At 44.9% G+C, this 23,943-nt stretch overlaps 1 protein-coding gene across 4 annotated transcripts in view; it reads right to left on the reverse strand.

Annotated features, from left to right (window-relative positions):
- ATP8A1 (ATPase phospholipid transporting 8A1) overlaps positions 1-23,943 on the reverse strand; it is a 281,662-nt gene that overhangs the window by 8,772 nt on the left and 248,947 nt on the right. For all 4 annotated transcript variants that reach the window (XM_014590421.2, XM_014590424.2, XM_014590422.2 and 1 more), the window contains 2 exons: positions 3,127-3,215; positions 2,045-2,137 (listed from right to left, as the gene is read on the reverse strand). In XM_014590421.2, coding sequence (XP_014445907.1) covers positions 2,045-2,137; positions 3,127-3,215 — 182 coding nt within the window. The remainder of the gene's footprint in view (positions 1-2,044; positions 2,138-3,126; positions 3,216-23,943) is intronic.

Below are 23,943 nucleotides of genomic sequence, written 5' to 3' on the forward strand. Positions count from 1 at the left end.
ATCACCCCCCAGGGGGGATGGCCACATCTCAATCCCTTCTCCTCCATTCTCCTCTTGGGATCTTGGGCACGCATACACATGCGCCCGGCGTGAGTTTAAGCCACCGGGTCTGGGACTCGAAGTGCGGTTGGAGTCCAGCAACATAGCCATTATGCTAACTGCTGGTCCCAGTGCTGTTATAATCAAAAGAGACACAGACCCTGGTATGCCATGTGTTCCTGGGCCTAAGGAGAGGGAGTGAAAACTTGAAGTCCCAGCCTGATGCTCATCCTTGACAAAGACGCCATGGTGACTGTGGTGGCTGTAACAGGGCAAATCATTCCCTATAATTTACACAAATTCTGGCTCACTTTAGTACAGTGAAAAGGAAGACAATAAAAAGATTTCTGGTACAGTCTTCATGATTATATTTTACAATAGACTGCTTCAACCCATTTTAATTCTTTTATACAGTGTTTTGTGAATTTAGTGCATTCCAGTAACTTTTTTCTTTTTCTTTTTTTTTTTTTTTAAATTAACTATAGGGAGAGAGGTTTTTGCTATAGGGTGCGTGCACTCGGCAGAAAGACAGAGACAGACAGAAAGCAAGAAATCCCCCCCGAGAGGAGAATGGCCATGCTGCAATCCCTTCTCCTCCATTCTCCTCTCGGGATCTTGGGCATGCACGCACATGCGCCCAGTGTGAGTTTAAGCCACCGGGCCCGGGACTTGAACTGCAGTCTTTTTTCTTTATTGCCAGAGGTCATATGAGTTGGCAAGAGAGAGAGGAAGAAAGTACCCCTCAAGCAGGCTTGCACATGCCACAATCCCTTTTCCTCCACCACCCCCCACCATCAGGATTCTGGGCGCACATGCACATGTGTCTGGCATGGTTCCCAAGCCACTGCGGTTGGGATTTGAACTTCCATCAGTCAGATGGGATCTGGCTTCCAAAGCACATTGTCTCATCACTGTGCCAACCCTTAAAACTTTCTTTGCACCTAAATAAACTCGTGTTTCAATTCCGATTTTCCGCAGTCTTGTTGAAGTCCTTGGTGTGGGGCTCTGTGCCCTGTGTCGACCTCCAATTTGGATCACGTACTATTTATTACGGATACAGCTTCAAGCTAAGTCTTTCCTTTTTCCTTTTCAGTTTAATAATCCAATAGTATTTGTAACTGCGGTTTAATCCTCCTTGGCAATGAAGAAATCAAGGTTTATTAACATTAAGCAGCTTCCCTAAGGCCCCACGCAGCTTGGGGACAGGTCTGATTTGAATCCATCTCTAATTTCTCCATCTGTCACCACTGCCAGCTCCATGACAGATGACTAATGAAAATATTATTTTTTTAAAGAGGTTTTTGCCTTAGGATGTGTACGCTCGAAGGAGAGAGAGAGACAGAGACAGTGAGTGGGAAAGTGAGAGATCACCCCCCGGGGGGATGGCCACACTGCAATCCCTTCTCCTCCATTCTTCTCCTGGGATCTTAGGCATGCATACACAGATTCTCTTCTCGGGATCTTGGGCACACATACACAGACACCAGGCATGATTTTCAAGCTGCCTTTCCCTGCCTAGGCCCCCCGATTAATGTTTTATTAATTTCTTTCTTTTTTTAAAAAAATAATGATTTATTTTATTTATCCATTCATTTAATTTTTAATTTGACCAGAGAGACACAGAGGGTGAGAGTGAAAGAGAGAGGAAGTGAGAAAGCAAGCCGCCAGATTCAGGACTTGAACCCTGGTCGGCCATGTAGGAGTGTCCAGCGCTTTAACCACCACGCCACCTGCTGGTCCCAATGTTTTATTAATTTCTAACCATTAGTACATAGAAATTTTTAATTACTTATTATTATTATTTTTAAATTTGCTATAGGGCACATATGCTCACCAGAAAATTTAACCAGAGAGAGAGAGAGAGAGCAAGCAAGCTGTCAGGGCTAGGGCTCGACCAGCAGTCAGCCATGTGGGAGTCCAGAGCCTTAACCACCACTCTACCTGCTGGCCCTAGCAAAAGGAGATTTAACGTTCACTTGATAAAGGTATGCAGCGTGAACTTTACCTTTTTCCTAGCACAACTGCTCCTGGGTCCTGAGATTTTGCCTCCAGTTCTTGAACTTCGTCCACTAATGTTTTAAACGCGGTCCTCTTGATACTGGGGGGACAAGAGATTTGCATGACATATTCATGTGAAGAATTTACAAGCCCAGATGTCCGGTAGACTGTCATCCTGCCGGTAAGTACAACAGTAACCAGAATAGAAGCTTCAACAGACTCCGAAAAATCACTGTAAGTTTGAACACTCATATCATTACAGGAATCACCTTAAATGACTTAGGCTGACACTATGAAGACTCTTGTCGTTGTCAAATGAGCATCCTATAGTTCATTTTACTAATACCTTCGGGTGGGAAAAGATCGTCTTTTCAAATTTAGACTTCTAGAGAAAACTCAGTAAAGTTTCTGTTTCTTCCATTCTCTATTTCGTGTGTGTTAGAATCAGGCAGAGCCACTGTTCTTTTCACACCATTAAAAAGAATGTCCTTGGAGACAGAACGATCTTTTTCTTTTCTTTTTTGAGAGTTTTTTTTCTATAGCGTGCGTGCGCTCGCCAGACAGGCAGAGAGACAAATAGAGACAGAAAGCGAGAAATCACCCCCCAGGGGGGATGGTCACGCCACAATCCCTTCTCCTCCATTCTCCTCTCGGGATCTTGGGCACGCACGCACACGTGCCCGGCGTGAGTTCTAAGCCACCGGGTCCGGGACGCGAACCATGGTCGACTACGTGGGAGTCCAGCGACATAGCCATTACGCTAACTGCTGGTTCCCTAGAATGATCTTTTTCTTCTACCACGAATGGATTTTCAGGCACACATACTCTCATGTCATTTTCTCAAATGCAATGAACTGATAATTCACTGGAACGACCTGGTTTACTTCTCATTTTTCTTTTTTTTTTTTTAACTACCTTTAGTTTTCTAGTTCCTGAATCACTCCTTTCTTCTGTAGTTATGGGAACACCAAGCAATACAACCAGCTCCTCCTCAGCACACTCTACACGCCTGAGTTCATTCTAGCTAGGGCCCACTGGAGGAGCGCTACGCGGTCGACGTTCGTGTTCATACCTGCATCAAATACTTACACCTTATACGCCACGTCGAGAAGCAAAGATGCCACCGGGATGAACAACAGGCCCATCCAGAAGACCCCCGAACTAAACAGCATGGCCGCCTGTGGGAGTCATCACATCACACTTTAAAAACGGTCATCCAGATAAATCGTGCCTATCGTATAATCAAATTAAAGTATGTATAAAACCCATTCGTGTCTAGTTTTTCTATAGTTCCGGTCACACAGCAAGTTTTCAGAAGATCTTAAGAGGATGTACGATCACTCTGAAATCATATTTGAGGTTCAAAGGCAAAGGGGTTACTGTTTGGAACATTGACAGAGAAATGGGTGAAAACATAGACTTAACTACATTTGTTTTCCCCCTCCAGCAGTAAGAGAGCGAAGTTTTATCACTGAACAAATCTTTTCATAGTTTTCTATATTGTTTTTTTATTATTGTGGTCAACACAGAAAGGTATGAGCTTTGATCACCTTTTACAAGCGAAATATCAAAATTAAATTTTTTAGTAAACTTTAAAATATACTCTGTATTAAATTTTCTGAAAAGAATATAACAGGTAAAATAAATCTGTTAGAAACTAGTTACCAATAAAAATGAATTTTACTTTTGCCAGGTTATAGGATATTAAAAATGGTCATCGAGATAAATCATGCCTATTGTATAATCAAATTAAAATATTTATAAAACAACAATTTGAGTAATTTTGGCTAATTTTAGGCCAGAATCCTGTAATATTAATTTTTATTCAGTAATTTATATTACTTGTATAAGTGCATATCTATTATTGCTAAGGTACAACAAAACATGAAGTATGCAAAAACCCAAATAAAAGTGTATTAAAAATAACTCTAATAATTCCTTTGTATTGAAGCTTAAATTGTTATATCAGAATCTTTTGGTTGGACAAGAAAATGAGCCTGTGGTTAAAAAAGTAATAAATTCTATTTGCAACTGTAATAAATTAAACATGACCTTTGGAATATATGTAGATTATACAGAGCTTAAATAAAATAGTGTTATACAATAAAATCCAAAAGAGAAAAATTTGGTTTCACTTTGAGTCTACTTGTTTATAAGAGTAAATGTGCAATACCACGTATTTCCGTATTTAGTTCCATAAATGCATTGCTATAATTGCATTAAAAACTAGTCCATCCCTGCCTGTATAATTGCATTCTTCTAAAAATCACATAGGTCATTTTTTTTTTTTAAACCGGTTGTGGTTCAGAAAAGAAAAGTGATCTAGAATTTCATTCTTCTAGCCAGTTACACAATTATATATAAGTAGCACGTATCGATCAATTCTTATCAAATAGAAAGATTCCTGATTTTACTTATGTTTCCAATACCCGTTTATTCTCAGCCAAGGACCAGAAGCTGCTGTTTAAACTTTCTCTTCTGTTAACGGGGGATTATGGATACAGACCTTCGGTTTAAGGGGGTTAAATATGTCCTTGCACCGAACGGAACTCTGTACACATTTAAAATAAATCATGCTCTTGCAAAAAGTTTAGAAGATACAATTTTGCCACGTGGGTTCAATCGTATTGAGAGTCGACACCAACAAGATGGAAAAATATTCACATAAAAGTCACTTCACTTAATGAGCAAAACATGATCTTCGACACGTTTGCTGACACCTTCAATGGCGAAAACCAACAGCAACTACGTAATAGGAAATGTCTATCAGGCGAGTCGGTTTTGTTTAGATTGAAGGAAGCTTCTAGTAAGGTAAAGCAACTAGTAAAAGAAAAAAAGAAAATAACTCATTTCTTTTTTCATCTGGGTGGAAAAGGTAAGATACGATGCGAAGTCAGAGAACAGGAAAACCATGTTTACTTGGCTTAATTTCAACACATTTTCATTTGGGGGCGCAGGAGAAGAAAGAGTCCTTCTCGCCTTTGCCACCTTGTATGGAATGTGGACCAGCAGAAAAGGCAGAAGTGCTGGGGATTGGAGGCTGCTAATTCTGACCATTGTGATGCTAACGATGATGGGGGTGCAAGGGGGCGCCCACTATTCAGTCCACCAGCCTTTGGCTTCACAAATGAACAACGAGAATTGAGGGGAAAAAAGTGTTTCTGCGTCATATCTGAAAGCCTGTCAGATTTGTGTTTTTTTTTTTTTTTTTCCTTTTGCGGAGTTAATCCAAACCTAAAAGATTTAAAGCCGGACATTCGCATTAAAGACAGAGAGCCCCTTTGTATTTTGGGGGATGAAGAGGAGGGGAAACAAAATAAAATCCCACAGAGGTATTTCCTTCCTTTCTGTAGGAGAAAGCTCCCCCTCTGTGTGGAACCCAGTTTTGTCTCTAACTTTTCACATCTCCCCATTCGCAGGCAGGTCAGCTGGGAAAAGGCGCTCGATCCTGCAGACAATGGTGTGGTGACAGGAGCAGCCAGGGCAGGGGCTGGCCGGGCTCCCTCCCAGGGCAGCTCAGGGAGATGGGTGGGCCATGCCAAGTGCCCCTCTCCGCCTCCTTCAGGCTGTGAAAAACTCAATGGAATCGGCCACAAAAGTGGCTCTTGGGGACTTGTGAGGAGTCCTGCAAACGGGGCTGCAGATCTGGTAAACCAGAGGGCCCTGGCCTGCCAGGGAACAAGCAGCTAGCTGCTTGTCTCTGCAGGGCGGTGCTGGCTCCGCACTGGACCGCTGAGCTGCTAAAGGAAACTGTCCTGGCCTGAAATGCAACTTGCAGGAGAGGGATTGCTCTCAACTGTCCGCGTGAACTTGCAGAACAACCTAAGAAAAGAATGAGGTTATGTCTATGTGGCCAAGTGGAGGCGCGTGAGCTCCCAGGAGGGGCTGGGTGCTCTTCTCCCAGGCAGGGTGATCACTTGCATGTCCACTCTCACAACAGAGAACACCTCTTCCCCTTGGCGTGCCCGTGACAGTCTTTTTTTTTTTTTTTTGGAGAGGTTTTTGCTATAGGGTGCATGTGCTCACTAGAAAGACAGAGAGAGACAGAGAGACAGAAAGCCAGAAGTCACCCCCCAGGGGGGATGGCCATGCCGCAATCCCTTCTCCTCCATTCTCCTCTCGGGATCTTGGGCACGCACGCACACGCACCCGGCGTGAGTTGAAGCTACCAAGACCGGGACTCGAACCGCAGTCGACTACATGGGAGTCCAGCGACATAGCCATTACGCTAACTGCTGGTCCCAGCCCATGACAGTCTTGTGGGAGAGAGAATCCAAACCTGCCACCTGCCTAAAAGCTTCTAGCCTTGCAGTCCTCTGTCCACCTCTGTTTGACACCCTAAGTGTCAGGAAGGTGTGCTGTCACTCTTACTCTTGGATCATGCGTTCATGTCTTTGACAGAAAGCAGACCCCTGGAGCCCTAAGAGTATGTCCATGGACCCCACCTGGGGCAGGACTGGTGGTGAACAGCACAGGAAGTGGGTCATGGCTGTGCCCTTCCCAGCTATCAGCTTCCAGGGAAGTAATTTCTCAATCTGCCTTTTCTCAGCTGTAAATTGGACTGTAAGACTAGAATTTGATAATGTTTATAAAGTGTATACTTTTTTATTTTTGGAGAGGTTTTTGCTATAGGGCACGCGAGCTTGCCAGAAAGACAGAGAGACAGAGACAGAAAGCGAGAAATCACCCCCCCCCCAGGGGGGATGGCCACGTGGCAATCCCTTCTCCTCCATTTTCCTCTTGGGATCTTGGGCATACATGCACACATGCCTGGTGTGAGTTTAAGCCACCAGGTCTGGGACTTGAACCGTGGTCGACTACATGGGAGTCCAACAACGTAACCATTATGCCAACTGCTGGTCCCAGATGCTTTTTTATTTTTAAAAATTCTGCCAGAGAGCATGTGTGCTCACTGGAGAGAGACAGAGAAAATGAGAAAGCAGCCCACGTGAAGAATGGCCATGCCACAATCCCTTCTCCTCCATTTCTCCCTCCTGTCAGGGTTTTAGGGACACATGCACACACACCCAGTATGTTTCTCAAGCTACCAGGCCCGGGACTCGAACCGCAGAGCTGCCCATGTGGGATCCAGCTGTCTTAACCACCATTCTGGCTGGCTTGGCTGCTTTTATTATTAATGCCGATTATGAATGTGCTTTCCTTCCATGCTTTGATTTTCAAACTTCCTTAAACCCTTCAGTCTCTGGTTCTTTCCAGTCATCTGTCCCAGGAGCTTCAAGGGAGATGATTTTTACCATGATCTCAAATTAAGTGGAAGTCCGTTAGGAAATGTCATGGTTTTTAATCATCGTTCTTACACATGGCCAGAAGTAACTTTATAGAATATTTTCACATCGCAAAGTTTGAAGTCACACGAGGTCAGGGGTAGAAATTTCCCCTTGTTGGTGCTGACCGTGTTTTAGATGTTGAAACATTTTGAATTTTGGATTTTCACATTCGGGCTGCTCGATTTATATATGCTTGACTCATCTAATATATTTTTTTTTTTTGGAGAGATTTTCACTTTAGGGCGCGTGCGCTTGCCAGACAGACAGAGAGAGGCATAGAGACAGAAAGCGAGAAATCACCCCCCAGCGGGGATGGTCACGCCGCAATCCCTTCTCCTCCATTCTTCTCTCAGGATCTTGGGCACACACGCACATGCGCCCGGCGTGAGTTTTAAGCCACCGGGTCCAGGACTCTAACCGTGGTCGACTACGTGGGAGTCCAGCGACATAGCCATTACGCTAACTGCTGGTTCCCTCATCTAATATTTTGAAATGCAATCAATACTGAAACATAGGCCCAAGTAACTTGACATGAACAAAGGACATTCATCACAATTTGCTAACTTAGGAAACAGAGATATGTTATTTTTTTTCCCCAGAAAAATGATGACTCACAGACAAAATATATTAATTTGAAAAGGGAAATCTGTTCAGAAGATAGTGCTGCAAACTTCTGTAGCTATTGATTGATTTGGAAGGGAGTGCAGTAAGAGAAACTAACATGAACTCCAGCGAAGTTAAACGTTAACATTAGCAGGGCCAAGAGGTGGTGTGGTGGTTAGGGCGTTGGACTCCCACATGGCCGACTGCAGTTTGAGTCCTGCGCCTGGCAGCTGGCTTTCTCACTTGCCTTCTCTTTCTCACTGTCTCTCTCTGGTGAGCACACATGCCCTATTATAGCAGATTAGCAAATAATACTTATAAGTAAAACTAAATAAATAATTCTTTTGAAAAAGTTAATACTAGCAATGACAACAAAAAGAACCTAATAAGTGATTATTTTATTTATTAAGTATCTGGATAACTTTTATTTATAAGCTTTCTAGGCTTAAAAATAGTGAAAAAAAAAACTATAAATGGATATGCTTTGAAGAACTGATTCACAAAAACATAGAATATCCATAGGTCTAAAAAGAACATAACTATGGGACCAACAGATGGCATAATGGTTACAACACTGAACTCCTATGTAGTCAAATACGGTTCGAATCCCGGACCTGGAGGCTTAAAACTCATGGCAGGCATGTGTACGTGCATGCCCAAGATCTCGAGAGGAGGATGGAGAAGGGATTGCAGCATGGCCATCCTTCCTGGGGGTTGGGAGGGTGATTTCTTGCTTTCTGTCTCTCTGTCTCTCTCTGTCTTTGCAGGAAGCACATGTACCCTATAGCAAAAATTTCTTTCTCAAAAAAGAATAATAATAATAAAAAATAATTGCAAAACTAAAGGATAAATAAACTGGGAGAATGACAGCTACCAACACAAGACCTTCTGTGTTACTATCTGGTCACTACAACAGTTCATTTGTCCTCACAGGAACAGCTGAGCCCAGCAGACAGGCACAGGGTCGGGAAAGGTCTTTGCCACTTGGCAGCACCAGGTTACCAGTAAAATAGAATAGTGTGGCGCTTTCTGCAGTCATAGAAACACCACCCAGCGAAGTCAGATCTTAGAAACTCACTATCACAATTTGGGGGTGGATGTCGGAGCGAGTGGATTGGTAGCGTTTAGATTCCCAGCAGAAGCGTACTAGCTTTGTGAGCAGGGTTCCAAACCTTCTTTCCTGTTCCCATGATGATCCGGTTTCTGAGACTGGGGTTAAAATGAGGTGAGCTATGCACCTACAGGGAAAAGCTGTTCTGTGATCACTAGTCCTGGATCTGGTGGCTTAAACTCATTCCGGGCACGTGTGCATGCACACCCAAGATCCCAAGAGGAGAATGGAGGAGAAGGGATTGTGGTGTGACCATCCCCTCTAGGAGGTGATTTCTCACTTTCTGTCTCTGTCTGTCTGGCGAGTGCATGCACCCTATAGCAAAAACCTCTCCAAATGAACAAACAAAACACAGCGTGGCTGGTTAAGTAGATGTCTATTGAAGAGGATATAATCCCAGCTGTCAAAGATGCTGTTCAGAAGATGTAATGATTAGAAATCAGATCGTCTTCCTGAGACCTGAATAAAGGGCAAGGCAAAGTACCCTACTATTCTCTCGGGGGTCTTCTGGTACCACGCGCCCTCTTGGAGAAGGCCTGTGGTTTCTACCACTGACTCTGTAAGAATCAGCCAAAAATCTCCACCTGTGGCTTAGACACTTCCTTGTATCTAACACAGGCTATCCAGCTGTGACCGCGAATGTCACAAAGGCCCCTCAACCTTAACACATCCCTGTTGATCCTATCTTTCTTCTTTCATTTTATTACTACTTTTTTACATTCAATCCCTGTTCATCTTTACAGCATACAAAATGGATTTTCCCAGCATGAATACACTATTAGTCCAGTCAAACATATGACAATATACATTATCACCAGATAATTTTCCATTTTTGTGTTCATTAAATGTCTTGTTTCTTTTTTTCCCCTTTATTCCCTCTCCCACCTCCTCCTCACCTTTATCCACCCTCCTCCCATACTGTCTCTACTATTTACAGTTGCTTTCCATGCTTTATACCTTCCAACCTTATGGTTTCTGTTATAGAGTGCAGACATTCAGTATATATTAAGTGGGAACATATAATGCTTCCAAATAGAACTGCCATCTGACCCAGTAATTCCACTCCTGGGTAACTATCCAAATGATAGGAAAACAGAACAGTCAGAAGAGTGTTTGCACATCCATGTTTATTGTAGCATTATTCACAACTGCTAAAACATGGAATCAACCCAAATGTCCCAGAACAGATGAACGGATTGAAAAAATGTGGCACATATACACTATAGTATACTACTCAGCCATAGAAAATGATGAGACCCTGGCATTTGATTGAAAGTGGACAAATATTTACTGCTAAATGAAGCAGACTGATCCCATCTTAACATACTGCCTTCCCCTAAAGCAGGCTCTGGCTTTATACACCCTGTTCAGGGAATGGCTTCACCATTAGCTGCCTATGGTGGAAACCTGGGCCCTATTCCTGAACGGTCTCTTTGCACCATATCCAACATTACCACTGAGTTCTGTTGTGCTTCAGGACTGTCAGACATACCTACCTCTTGCCAACATGCTGCTACTATCCCAGTCCAAAAAATGTGACTGTCTTTCCAAAATAACCTCCTTACTGGACTTACTGACTCCAGTACTGTCCTGCTTCTAGCCTCTTCCATTCTCCTCTTGGGATTTTGGGCACACACACATGTGCACCTGGCATGTTTTGAAAGCTGCTGTGTCCAGGACTTGAACCATGCAGTTGGTCATGTGGGTTCCAGCCACTTTAACCACCATGCCACTTGGCTGGTCCTCATGAACTTTCCTATCTGACATCTGATTGCTTCTCCAATATCACCTTTCAAGCCAGTCTCTACCCCAAGCTGCACATAGTATGTTTCAGTTCCTGGAAAGCATCCAGCTCCCACCATTGGGCCTCCATCTGTGGCTCTTAATCTCTTCAATTTTCACATCAGATATCCTTCCTAGGCTGGGTTAGCTAACCCCACTTTGGACTTCCATTACGTGGCCATCTATCAACCATTTCCTTGTGGCTGTTTGTCTGTCTGTTAAGACTATATTCTTTGTAAGAGGAAGAAATATGTTCTTATTAACTCTCACGACCCAAGTGCTTAACCACCAAACAGATGTTCAATAAATAATTGGTGGGTAAATAAGTTCTTACAACGAGTGTTTGGAGAGATTAAGTAGAAACCACTGGAGCCCTAGGACCCTGTGTCTGACCTGTAGTGGTTACAGTCTGCCTGGTTTTCTCTGTTCTGGCATGCAGTCATCCCGGGAAGAGCTATAATAGATATTTATGTGTTTTGGTAAGGGAGAAAGGAAGCTGATCCCACTCCCTAACCACCCTTTTTCAGTGTAAGTTGTCTTTTCTGCTAAAAAAAAAAAAGGTTGAATAATATGCATTAGAAATGAAATATGTTAAACTACCCCCAGGATGAATCAACAGAAATATTTCAGAGAGTCCATGGAAAGGACGATACCTGGAAATAATGTAAGTTGTGGTTAGTTGTTTATTTATCAGAAACAGAAGGTAGAGCGGGTAGGAAAAGAAGATGATCCTATATCATCATTAATGAAAATTTTATTAACCAGAAAGGTGTGAAATCCCGATAGGCACTACCACAGAATACCCCTAGGGGGCCTATGCTGATGAAAAGCGCCACACAGGAATGGCAAGCACCCTAAGTTGCACACCTTGGGGAGTTGGGCTCCAAACTTCCTTTGTGAAAATCTAAAGGCAGGGACCAGCAGTTGGCATAATGGTTATGTCACTGAACTCCCATGTGGTCTACCGTGATTCAAGTCCTGGACCCAGTGGCTTAAACTCACACTGGGTGCGTGTGCCTGAGGAGAATGAAGGAGAAGGGATTGCGGTGTGGCCATCCCCCCTAGGGGGTGATTTCTCGCTTTTCTATCTCTCTTCCTTTCTGGAGAGCGCACATGCCCTAAAGCAAAACCCTCTCCAAAACCAAACCAAACCAAAACAAAGAACCCTAAAAGCAGAGGAATGCAAATGCCAAGTTTCAAGTCCTAGGAAAAATCTTTGATAAGCTCTAATGATAGCAGAATAGAATTCTTGCAAAATTTCAATATTACATGATATGTATCCACATCAGCATGAATGATTCTGTTTCATGGTTTACTAGTTTATCACTAGCACTTACCCACTTATCATTTCTCTGACCCCAATCGTTCTTCGATGGCTGCTGGTCCCTCTGGAATACCGTGTATTCCCTAAGGAAAAGTGAACTGCCATGGAGGCAAGTAATGACCTTCATGACATTCGGGTAACTTTCTGGCCTGGTCTTTGCATAACCTTCCAGCTCTAGCTTCAGTCATCCCCCACCTCAGGAGCACCACACACTCACTTTCCCGGACAGCCGGGGTAACTAACCAAGAACCCTTTCCAAAGGAGGGCTGCAGGGTCAAGTACTCTCTGCTCCGCGGGTCCCTGGACCCCCTGCCATAGTGACGGTCATACTTCTAATTATCTGGGGGCTTCTCCATGAAATGTGAACTCTTCAAAATGGGATCTTTTTAAAGTACTTGCTCCATCGACACCCAGTGCCGCTCTGACACACAGAACCGCCTAAACCCTAGCTGAATTGGGTTCTTGTCCAGAAAGGCTTATGACTTTCACTATAAAAATAGACAGGGAAGAACACCCAGAAAACGACAGAGAAGGGTGTTTTGGATAATCCCCGATATGTTTGCAATTATTCTCAGCAGCTCTTGATTATTGAAGAGACAAAGAAAACCCTGGGTTTGCATTACCCCAAACAAGCAGAATCCTTAGAAAACATGCACGTTAGATACCAGCTTACAACACATACGTGCTTCTTTCCCTTGGAAATTTCTGGGGGGTGGTGAAGGGGGCTGAAAAGGAGGTGATTACCTTCTGGGAGTCTGAGCCAATATTAGATCCAGCCCTATGGTGTATGAAATAGCCTTTGCATCTCCACTTTATGACAGAGGGAACAATGGGAAAATGAATACGTGAAAAGATGGTTAGAGGTTAAGGAGGAGAGCTAGCTAGGACTCGAATCACCCTGAAGTTTCCTTTTCCAGAAAGAGAGTAAAATTTGTTTCAGCCTGCCAGTTTGCCAGGATCTCGGGGAGGCATGCACCAATGTGTTTTCAGGCCGACTAGGGTATTTGAACCCTTGGCAGGCCGTATGATTGCCAGTTCTCAGTTTAGTTTGCTACCAAATGGGCCAACAGGCTGGGCTTTTGTGAGTATTTCTGATATGAGGTCAGCGTGCAATTAAAACACAAGCTGTAGTGGTCTCATGGGCTCGAATGCTGGGCCTGGAAGCTGGAAGGGATTCTCCCCTCTGCCCACTGTGAGGACCCCACCTCCCAGTGCTTTTCCCAGCATCCTCTACTGTAGCTACCCTTGGCCTGCCTTTGAAAGGCTCATGCCTACCTTAGAGAGTGGGCACCTGCACAGTGCTTTTCCCAGCATCCTCTACTGTAGCTACCCTTGGCCTGCCTTTGAAAGGCTCATGCCTACCTTAGAGAGTGGGCACCTGCAGCTCCCTGAGTCTGAAATGCTCTTCTTTGTAGGACCGTCCTTGCATCATTGGAGCTTGACCATCATTGACTCAACTTGTAAGACTTCCTTGAAGTCCTATGACCACCCTGCCCCTTATCACCTCACCGGGTTCTCTTCTGATCACTTACTACTTTGTGACATGATCTCTGTTCATCTGTCAGTCATTTGCTCATTGGTTCTGTGACGGCTCTGCCCTACCTGCCCCAGGCTCTCTCCATTTGAATTGCACTGGGGATGCTGCCCAGTTAACCCAATACCTAGAAACAGGGTCTGGTGCTAGTTCAGCCCTCAGCACACAGGCATGGAGGGGCTGAATGGGAAGGACCTGCCTCTGGAGGAGGAGCTGGAACTCTGCCATCCTACGATCCAGCTTCCTGCTGCTCTCACACCTTGCTCACTGTCACAGCTTAAGGAGGAGAGCTAGCTAGGACTCGAATCAACCTGAAGTTTCTTTTTCCAGAAAGAGAGTAACATTTGTTTCAGCCTGCCAGCTTGCCAGGAGCTCGGGGAGGCATGCACCAATGTGTTTTCAGGCCGACTAGGGTATTTGAACCCTTGGCAGGCCGTATGATTGCCAGTTCTCAGTTTAGTTTGCTACCAAATGGGCCAACAGGCTGGGCTTTTGTGAGTATTTCTGATATGAGGTCAGCGTGCAATTAAAACACAAGCTAGTGGTCTCATGGGCTCGAATGCTGGGCCTGGAAGGGTATCTACCCTCTGCCCACTGTGAGGACCCCACCTCCCAGTGCTTTTCCCAGCATCCTCTACTGTAGCCACCCTGGGCCTGCCTTTGAATGGAAAGGCTCATGCCTACCTTAGGGAGTGGGCACCTGCTGCTCCCTGAGTCTGAAATGCTCTTCTTTGTAGGACCGTCCTTGCATCATTGGAGCTTGACCGTCATTGACTCGACTTGTAAGACTTCCTTGAAGTCCTATGACCACCCTGCCCCTTATCACCTCACCGGGTTCTCTTCTGATCACTTACTACTTTGTGACATGATCTCTGTTCATCTGTCAGTCATTTGCTCATTGGTTCTGTGACGGCTCTGCCCTACCTGCCCCAGGCTCTCTCCATTTGAATTGCACTGGGGATGCTGCCCAGTTAACCCAATACCTAGAAACAGGGTCTGGTGCTAGTTCAGCCCTCAGCACATAGGCATGGAGGGAACGAATGGGAAGGAACTGCCTCTGGAGGAGGAGTTGGAACTCTGCCATCCTACGGTCCAGCTTCCTGCTGCTCTCACGCCTTGCTCACTGTCACAGCAATCTGGATAGACTACAGCATCTTTCACACTGAGGTCACCCATGCCCCCTCGCCAGCAATGAGGTCTTCTTTGCATCCTCCAGTGCCTAACACACAGCCTGGCACTCAAGACACCCAACTTCATCTGCTTCATTGTAGGAAAATATGCCGTGCTTACCTGAAACCGTGCTCGTTCTCATGATACTTTAAAGAGAACTCTAACTTGGGGCCAGCAGGTGGTGGTTAAGGTGCCAGACTCCCACATGGCCAACCATGGTTCGAGTCCCGGATCTGATGACTGGAAAAATGCTGTGCACGTGTGTGCACACCCAACATCCCAGGAGAACGAGGAGGAATTATGGCATGGCCATCCCTGTCTCTCTCTCTAGGAAGCGCATGTGCCCTGTGGCCAAAACCTTAAAGAGAGAACTCCAACTTAAAGCATGTGCAAATGTCCTGGCTCGTGATTACACGGGTCAGACCCTGTCTCTCTGTCCTTCTCAATGTCTCTTCACAAAGTAGGCTTGAAAGTGGCTATCGGACGGCTTCCCTGAGAACTGTGACGCGCTGCCTGTCTCCTTATGGAGAAGTGCATGAGAGTTGGTTAGTGATGGGCTGGCAGTCGCTGGCTCATTGGAGAACATCTGAGAGAGCTCAGGGTAGTCGTTCCCTCCAAGATACTTGGCTAAACACAGGGAGCTTGGCTGAAACCCACCTTACCATAGCACTGCCTCACCCTCTCAACAAGGCCGCTCCAGGACCCGGACATTCTTCCACACGCCCTAGGTGATTAAAAGCTGGGGGGACGAAGAACGACTTTGCCCAGGAAATTCCTCATATGAAAAGTAATTTATTATGGTGGATAAAGTAGGCAACAGCACGATTTAGGAAAATTAGATCACTAATGTAGCTTATTAATACCTTTCCGATAGGGGTGACACCAAAGGGGCCCACAAAGATTTTTATTGTTTTTCAGAGAGACTTTACCAACCTCAATCAAGAGATCTGAAATTCTGTAAAACACATGCTCGTTCCTTAACTTCAATTTCCTTCAGTAGTTTTATAGATCCCTCAGGCCACGGAGAGCAGAAACAGATGGTGTGAGAGGACTTTACAGAGCCTGTCTGCAACGCCACCATAAATTTAAAAGTGTTGCCGATACGAAGCTCCTGGTATTAATCCTGATGTGAAATGATCCTTGAGGTTGCTTGGGTTTTATTCTGTAATCTGGTTGACGAATCATATCAGCTGAAAGATTTTCTTCTGCAAAGTCAAAAAAAAAATAACCCAGCCACATCATGGAGCCACGTCGGAAAAGCAGGCCAGCGAATGTTTATATAACATAGCACTTTTCCCCGGGGCCTACCTTGCCCCATAAATTGTTGTACTGGTGTGAAAAAATACAAGTCAGAAATGTTTGAGAAAAAAAAAAAAAAAAAAAAAAAGAAAGAAAAAAAAAAAGAAAAAAGTTCTCGTGTTAAATCACAACCATATTTGCGAGGAGAAAGCGACATATTTAAAGCTACAGCCATGCTCGTCACACTCTTTTCTCTTTTATTTTCCTTTCCTAAATAATTTCTTCCTGTTGTGTTTACCAAGTCATGGTGTGTGTTTGAATCATCCATTCCCACCCTCTGTCTCCCCTCCCTCCCTCTCCCCCATCATAATTCCTTTAGAACACTTAAATACTTCCGTAACGTGTGGCACTGGGATACTTATTACTCATCATCTTTTGAATGGTTATTATGAGCAGAGATGTAGCATTACTGTAATAGAAACGGAGTGTGAAGCTGTAGGAAGGGGTGTCCCCCCAATGGGAACACCCTGCCCACCAGCCGAGAACAGCCAGCCCGCTGAGCTGACTGAAGTGTGCGTGACACTCAGATATTTGGGGAGTAGCTTTCTGGCAACCTCAGGCACACAGAATGAGCTGAGGCAAGGGAGAAAAAGCTTAATGACACGCAATAAATAAGTAAATAAATAAAGCCCACAAAAAAACACCCTGATCGTGACAAAAAAAAGCAGCTGAGACGTTGAAGATGAAAATATTTGAAACAGGTAAGTCTGGTCTGTTACCCACCAGGTGGAGAAAGGGCTTTGATCAGTGGTGCTGGGAGTGAAAGAGCTTCCGGCCTCTAAGGTCGCTAGGCCTGGGAGAAAAGCCACAACAGAGGGGAAGGAAAAGGTGAGAGAAGAAATGGACAAGGAACAGACAGGAAAAAGAAATGGTTTAGGAGACACACTCTGGCTGCATTGACCTTGAAAAAGTCACTTAACTCTGTGTCTGAGAAATACACCCAAGGGTCGACTTCACGGCGTTTCTGTGGGGACACTGAATGAGTGAACACACGACAGGACTCCCAACTGTGACTGGCCCTTATGAAGTGGGGCTATATTATAGCAAGGCGACAACCCATACATTTCATGACGATAGGAGATGATTAGGTTTTCAATTCTGCAGTATTTTTTGTTTTTTAATGAGATGGGTATTATTTATAACAATGATATTAAGAGGTAAAAGGCTAGGCTATAGAGTGATGTGGAATTTCTATACATGGGGTTGAAGGAGTTAGGATGGTGTTAAAGGAAAAGTGGGAATTAAAAATCTGAGAACTGGGACCAGCAGGTGGAGTAATGGTTACTTCGCTGGATGCCCTTCCAGGTGACTGTGGTTCGAGTTCTGGACCTGGTGACTTAAAACACATGCCAGGCACATATGCATGCATGTCCAAGATCCCAAGAGGAGAATGGAAGAGAAGGGACTGTGATGTGGCTATCCCCTCTCGGGGGGCAATTTCTCACTTTCTATCTGTCTCTCTGTCTCTTTCTGTCTCAATGGTGAGTATGTGCACCCTATAGCAAAAATCTTTCTTAAAATAAAAAAAATCTGGGAACTGGGGCCAGCAGATGGCATAACGATTAAGCCACTGGACTCCCACATGACCAACTACAGTTTGAATCCTGGACCTGGCAACTTGCTTTTTCACACTCTCCCTTTCTCTGTCTCTCTGGTCAAATCAAAGAATAATAATAAATAATTTTAAAATCTTTTTATTTTAACTTTATTAATTAAGAAGTGGAAATATTTTTATATCTGGCTATCTGACAGAAATTGATGAGGACCTCAATTAATCTGGGAAACAGCAAATCAACCAAATCAAGAAAGCTGGTTGGAACACCGAGTTTCTACCTGGGAGTATGGAACAGTAATGCCTCAAAGAGAAGGTATTGAATCCCTCAGAATGTTGGAGGAACCCAATGGGATTTAAAAAGAACACTTTGGGCCACTGGTTATCTGTTACCACAAAGGGTTGTAATATGGATTTAACTCAAACAAGGACACAGGGCGTGGAGAACACTGTGGGAGCACGATACATACTAATTCCCTCCTTTCCCCTCTAGCGAGCAGGATTTTCTTTCAACACATTGGGAGAAGTCGTTGTCTTCAGATGGGGGGCTGCAAAGATGCACCAAGAATGAAAATTAAAAATGACTATGAAATCCTAGGGACCAGCAGTTAGCGTAATGGCTGTGTTGCTGGACTCCCATGTAGTTGACCGCGGTTCAAGTCCTGGACCCAGCGGCTTAAACTCATACTGGGCACATGTGCGTGCGTGCCCAAGATCCCGAGAGGAGAATGGAAGAGAAGGGATTGCGGCGTGGCCATCCTCCCTGGGGGGTGATTTCTCGCTTTCTGTCTCTCTGTCTCTCTGTCTGTCTGGCGAGCGCATGTGCCCTATAGCAAAAAAAAAAAAAAAAAAAAGACTGAAATCCCGATCCCACGAACACATTTGCATCAAGCTGAGTGTAGGTGAGACCTGTGCTGTAAGTTGCCTAATTTGTAGAATTTGCACCTTGAGATGCTGTTTATCACAGTAAAATGGTCTGTGTCCTGCCCACAGGTTCCTCTGTCGAGAACACAGGAGAGAGGCACTGAGGGAGTGACAGCTCCGAAGAGCTGGAAGGCCAACTCCACGTACAGAATGTTCTTTCCAGCAGTTCATGAACAGGGTGGAATTAAAGTATGAGTTTACTTTGATGAAAATCAAAATCAAAACCCATGCATGTGTTTCCCGTAATACGTATTTTCTAAGAACCTTCCAAAGACCTGTAGATGTTGCAAATACATCCACAGTGGCTCAGAGCTCGTCTCTGGCCAGGAAGAGTTCAATGAGACTAGCATCCTGTTTTTTTTTTTTTGTCATTGTTTAAAGATTTTTATTTTATTTTAGTTAATTAATTAAAATTTGACCAGAGAGAGAGAAGGCAAGCTGCCAGGTTTGGGACTCGAACCGCAGTTGGCCATGTGGGAGTCCAGCACCCCCAACCACCAAGCCACCTGTTAGCCCCTAGCATCCTGTTCTGTGGTTGGAAATGTTGACATGTTGGAATTTCCAGGAGATGAACTTATTTGAGCTGAAATTAGCCTCTCTGGAACCCTTACTTCATGGTTTCTTACTTGTTTACTTAAAACAAAGAAGCTAAGCATTTTATTTGACAAGCACTGAACACTCCATTGCGGGGACCAGAAGCCCAGTACCACTGCGTCTGAGTGAATGTGGGAAGAGATGAAGGGGCAGTATAGACTCCAGCAGGAGTTTATGGACCCACCCCCCTAGCACGCAGTTCAGCCTAGCATCTAGGGCGCCAGATCCCACATGGCTGCCCACAGTTTGAACCCTGGTCCGGGTGGCTTAAAAAACACAGCAAACACATGGGCGTGCATATCCCAAATACTGACAGGACAGTGAAATGAAGGGAAAGGGATTGAAGCATGTCCACGCCCCATGGAGGGGTTCTCTCTCTCCTGGTGAGCACACGGCAATATAATCAACCAACCAAAGAAGAAAACCAAAACAAGGAAAAAACCAAAACTCCCAGAAGGGCATAAGCATTCTGCACTGGTGACTGTGGTGCTGAAGAAGAGAAAGGCCAGAGGAGACGGTGCTTTCAGGACAACAGGAGACAGGATTTCTTGTTCTACATGAAGCCCTGCTAAACCTGCAAGGAGTGACCTCTCATTTGCAGATCACACAGCCAGGATTCCTCTGCATAACTACAAGGGGACTTCAAAAACTTGTGGGAAAATAGAATTAAATATGACTTTATGGGGGCCAGCAGGCAGCGTAGTAATTAAGGTGCTGAACTCCCACAAGATTGAACACAGTTAAGAGTCCTGACCCTGGTGGCTTGAAACTCACACTGGACCTGTGTGTGTGTGCATGCCCAAAATCCAAGAGGAGAATGGAGAAGGGACTGCAGTCTGGCCATTCCCGTGGGGGGTGATTTCTTGCTTTCTGTCTTTCTGTCTGGTGAGCACACGCGCCCTATAGCAAAAAATCTTTAAAAAAAGAAAAAAAAGTATGAGTATATTTTGGTGCAATGCCCCCACCCCTGAAATCCATGCATAGTTTTTTTTATAATATGCCTTTTCCAAGAACTTTTCGAAGACCCCACTTGTCCTCACAGAAGCAGCACAGACAGTCTGTATTCATGGCAGCAGACTCTGGGACAGACATCTAAGCCAAAATCTTATCTCTGCCATTATCAGTGTCAGAGAGGGTGCTGAACTTCTCTGAACCTCAATTCCTTCATTTGTAAAATGGTTATTTGAGCAAGTCTGCCGTGTTTGTGGGGATCAAGTGAGTTCATGATAAGCATATCCTCATCCGCAAACACAACGGAGCCGGCCCTGACTTCATTCTGTTTACTCCTCACATCTGACCTGTCAGTAAATCTCACCGGTTCTGCCTTCAGGTTGGATTCAGAGTCTGATGTTCCTCCACCGCTGCCCTTCTGGCCCAAGGTCCCATCACCTCCAGTCTGGTTTATTCCAAGAACCTTCTAAGCCAGAGTCTTGCTGTGAAGCTGTAGGTCAGATCACAACTGTCTCTCAATCCCAGCGGCCCCTCCTCTGAACACGAGTAAAAGCCACTCATGGGTTTCTCTGGGGACACCTGACTGGACACTTTGCTTGCTGACACCTGGCTGTATATTTCACTTAATTGTTTTATTCATGGTCTGTCTCCTTCTGCTAGAAAAAGGAGCTGCAGGAGGGCATGGGTTTCTGTTTTATTCAGTACTGAATCCACAGGGCCCAGAATAGTGCTTGACACATCAAAAAACCCCCGGTTATTGAACTACCTGAATGAATGCCTATAGAGTGCGTAGAGAAGAGCCTGGTGATAACCACTAGGTATTACTGGTGGCGTTCTTCTTCCCAGGTCTTGGTCGACTTTCTGAAGAATCCCTCTATGTGGTCCGTGTTCCTGTAACAGCACGCGGTCTCTCTCCCTCTGAAGCCCTCTATCCTGACCCAGCTCAGAGAACAGGGCTGCTGTTTCTAGTACGTCTACCCCACTTCTGTGCTGGGTCACCTTGGAGGCCCTTAGCAAACAGGCAGGCAACCAATGCACATTAGTTATGTAGTTAGTGAAGTATGTGGTTTTGGAAGGAATTATTGCCACATAAACACAGGAAAGAACTGGGATCCTGGGAGTAGTCTTTGGGTAGACATCCTCGACTCTGTTTGTGGTGGTGACAGAAAGTTCCCTATACACCACACTGCGGAATAACCTACGTTCCAGGGTCTGTGTTTCTAGGGATCATGACTCATAAAACCAGTCAAGGCAGTGATGTTAGGATTTATGCTTATGTTGGTGGTACTTATGACAATAGATTACTATATGTAATATATATCTATGTAATGTATAATATATTGCAATAAGCTATTACAAGAAGCTATTGCTATGAAAGTGAACAGATGAATAAACAGACTCTAGGTTTGTTAGTTTTACATATATATGTGTGTGTGTATGTTATAAATATTGGTGCACAAATTTTTCATGCACACACACACACACACACATATACACTCTGTGTGTGTGCATGTATACAGGTATGTGTTTGGCTATATACGCTTTTCCCAAAGATTATTTATTGATTTTTTTTGAGAGTTTTTGCTATAGGGTGCGTGTGCTCGCCAAACAGACAGAGAGAAAGAGAGACAGAGAGGGAGAAATCACCCCCCAGGAGGGATGGCCATGCCGCAATCCCTTCTCCATTCTTCTCTTAGGATCTTGGGCGGGTACACATGCACACACGCCTGGCATGAGTTTTAAGCCACCGGGTCTGGGACACAAACCGTGGTTGACTACATGGGAGTCCAGCAATATAGCCATTACACTAACTGCTGGTCCCTCCCAAAGATTATTTTATCCATGATAGAGAGCATGCTTGAACACACATGTACATAAGTGGGCCAGGACAAGGGGAAAAGGGATTGAGAGAGAGAGAGAGAGAGAGACCCTTGACAGGCTCTCGTCATGCTGTGATTTCCTTCCCCCTAGTCCTCTAGTATCTCAGGATTGGGGTACTCATGTGTGCACCTGGCATGTTCCAGGTCAACTGAGGCCCTGAGCCCACAGTCAGCCACATGTTCCAGCTGCTCCCACCTGCGCCATGGAGGCTGGTCCCTGCATTTGGCTCTACTCTTGATTCCAATGCAGAATTTTCAGATTAGAAACATGTAAATGTAAGGATAGTCACTTCTTTCTGAAATTAACTGGGCTGCCATGTAACCTAACTGGTGACTATACCAGTGGTCCCCAACCTTCCCAACACCAAGGACTGGCCCTATGGAGTACAATCACTCCACAGACTGCGGGTGGGGAGGTTTGGTCCTAGGATGACCAAGTGCACCACGTCCACCTTGCCCCCCATTTCTCCCAGTACCACCCTGCAGCATACAACGAGACAATCACACAGCAATAGGGCTCACACTCCCATGAGAATCCAATAGTACACAGATCGAACAGGAGGTGGAGCCCAGGAAGCAGCGAGTGATGGGGAGAGGCTATAAACACAGAGCCCGGGAGGCACTGCGGGTAATGGGGAGAGGCTGTAAACACAGATGAAGGCCTGCTGTGTGGCCCAGTGGACTGGCACTAGTCTGCAGCTTGGGGGTTGGGGACCCCTGCTCCATACCCACAGTAAAAACATTATGAATCAAATATAGCTATGATGTTTCGGGGACCTACTACCATGGTACCCAAGACACAATAAATGGAGATACCTATTCTAAGAATCTGAGAGGTGTTCTTGTCTTACCCTTGAAGTTGTTCTGAGGCTCATTTACGCACGCATACACACCCACCAAAATACTTGGTGAGTGCTGAAATGCTACATATGCTTAGATTTTATTATTTTCAGTGAATGAATCAAATAGACTCGCATTTTGTCTGCTAGTAAAACGTATAGCCAGATGAATCCATTCTTCACATTTTAGCTATGTAAACACGACTATCAAAGGAGCAGTAGTAATAAAGCAAGCAGAGAAAGGGCCCCGGTCAGCATTTCCCACTGTATTTGGAGTGGACAGAAAAGCGATGGAGCCCTGACATTTGGTTCACTTTGAATTAAACACAGTATCACCGCAAGTCTTCTGAGACACTATTAAGTTTTTTTTTTTTCTTTTTCTTTTTTTGGAGAGGTTTTTGCTATAGGGCATGTGCACTTGCCAGAAAGAGAGAGAGACAGAGAGATAGAAAGTGAGAAATCACCCCCCCAGGGGGGGATGGCCACGCCGCAATCCCTTCTCCTCCATTCTCTTCTCGGGATCTTGGGCATGCACGCACACGCGCCCGGCATGAGTTTTAAGCCGCCGGGTCCAGGACGCGAACCGCGGTCGACTATGTAGGAGTCCAGTGACATAGCCATTACACTAACTGCTGGTCCCAAAGACGAGATTAAGTTTTGTGTGGGTACCACTGGGGATTCTGTAGCAAGGGTAGAATTGTATTTGGTTGGCAACAAGCCGGTCAAATTTCGCACTTGTCCTATAAGTAGGTGGTCAGAAACTGGCTCTTGTCATCAAACCTACTGGTCACTGTTGCTCAAATGATCTGGGTCTACAAAATCTTCCCTGTTGTTTATTTTGAAGCCAAACACATTAAGAAATGAGATAAAATGAGCCAAATATACTAAGTTAGAATTGATTTCAGGGAAAAGCAGCTCCAATTAGACAGGGCACATCAAATAGAAACTAAGAGGGGCCAGCAGGTGGCAGAGAGGTTAAGGCACTGTGATCCCACTGTGGCTGGCTGTACGGTTCAAATCCCAGACCTGGTGGCTGGAAAATCACACTGGGTGTG

This window comes from Tupaia chinensis, unplaced genomic scaffold (assembly GCF_000334495.1).
Source record: "Tupaia chinensis unplaced genomic scaffold, TupChi_1.0 Scaffold000442_1, whole genome shotgun sequence".
Taxonomy (NCBI): domain Eukaryota; kingdom Metazoa; phylum Chordata; class Mammalia; order Scandentia; family Tupaiidae; genus Tupaia; species Tupaia belangeri.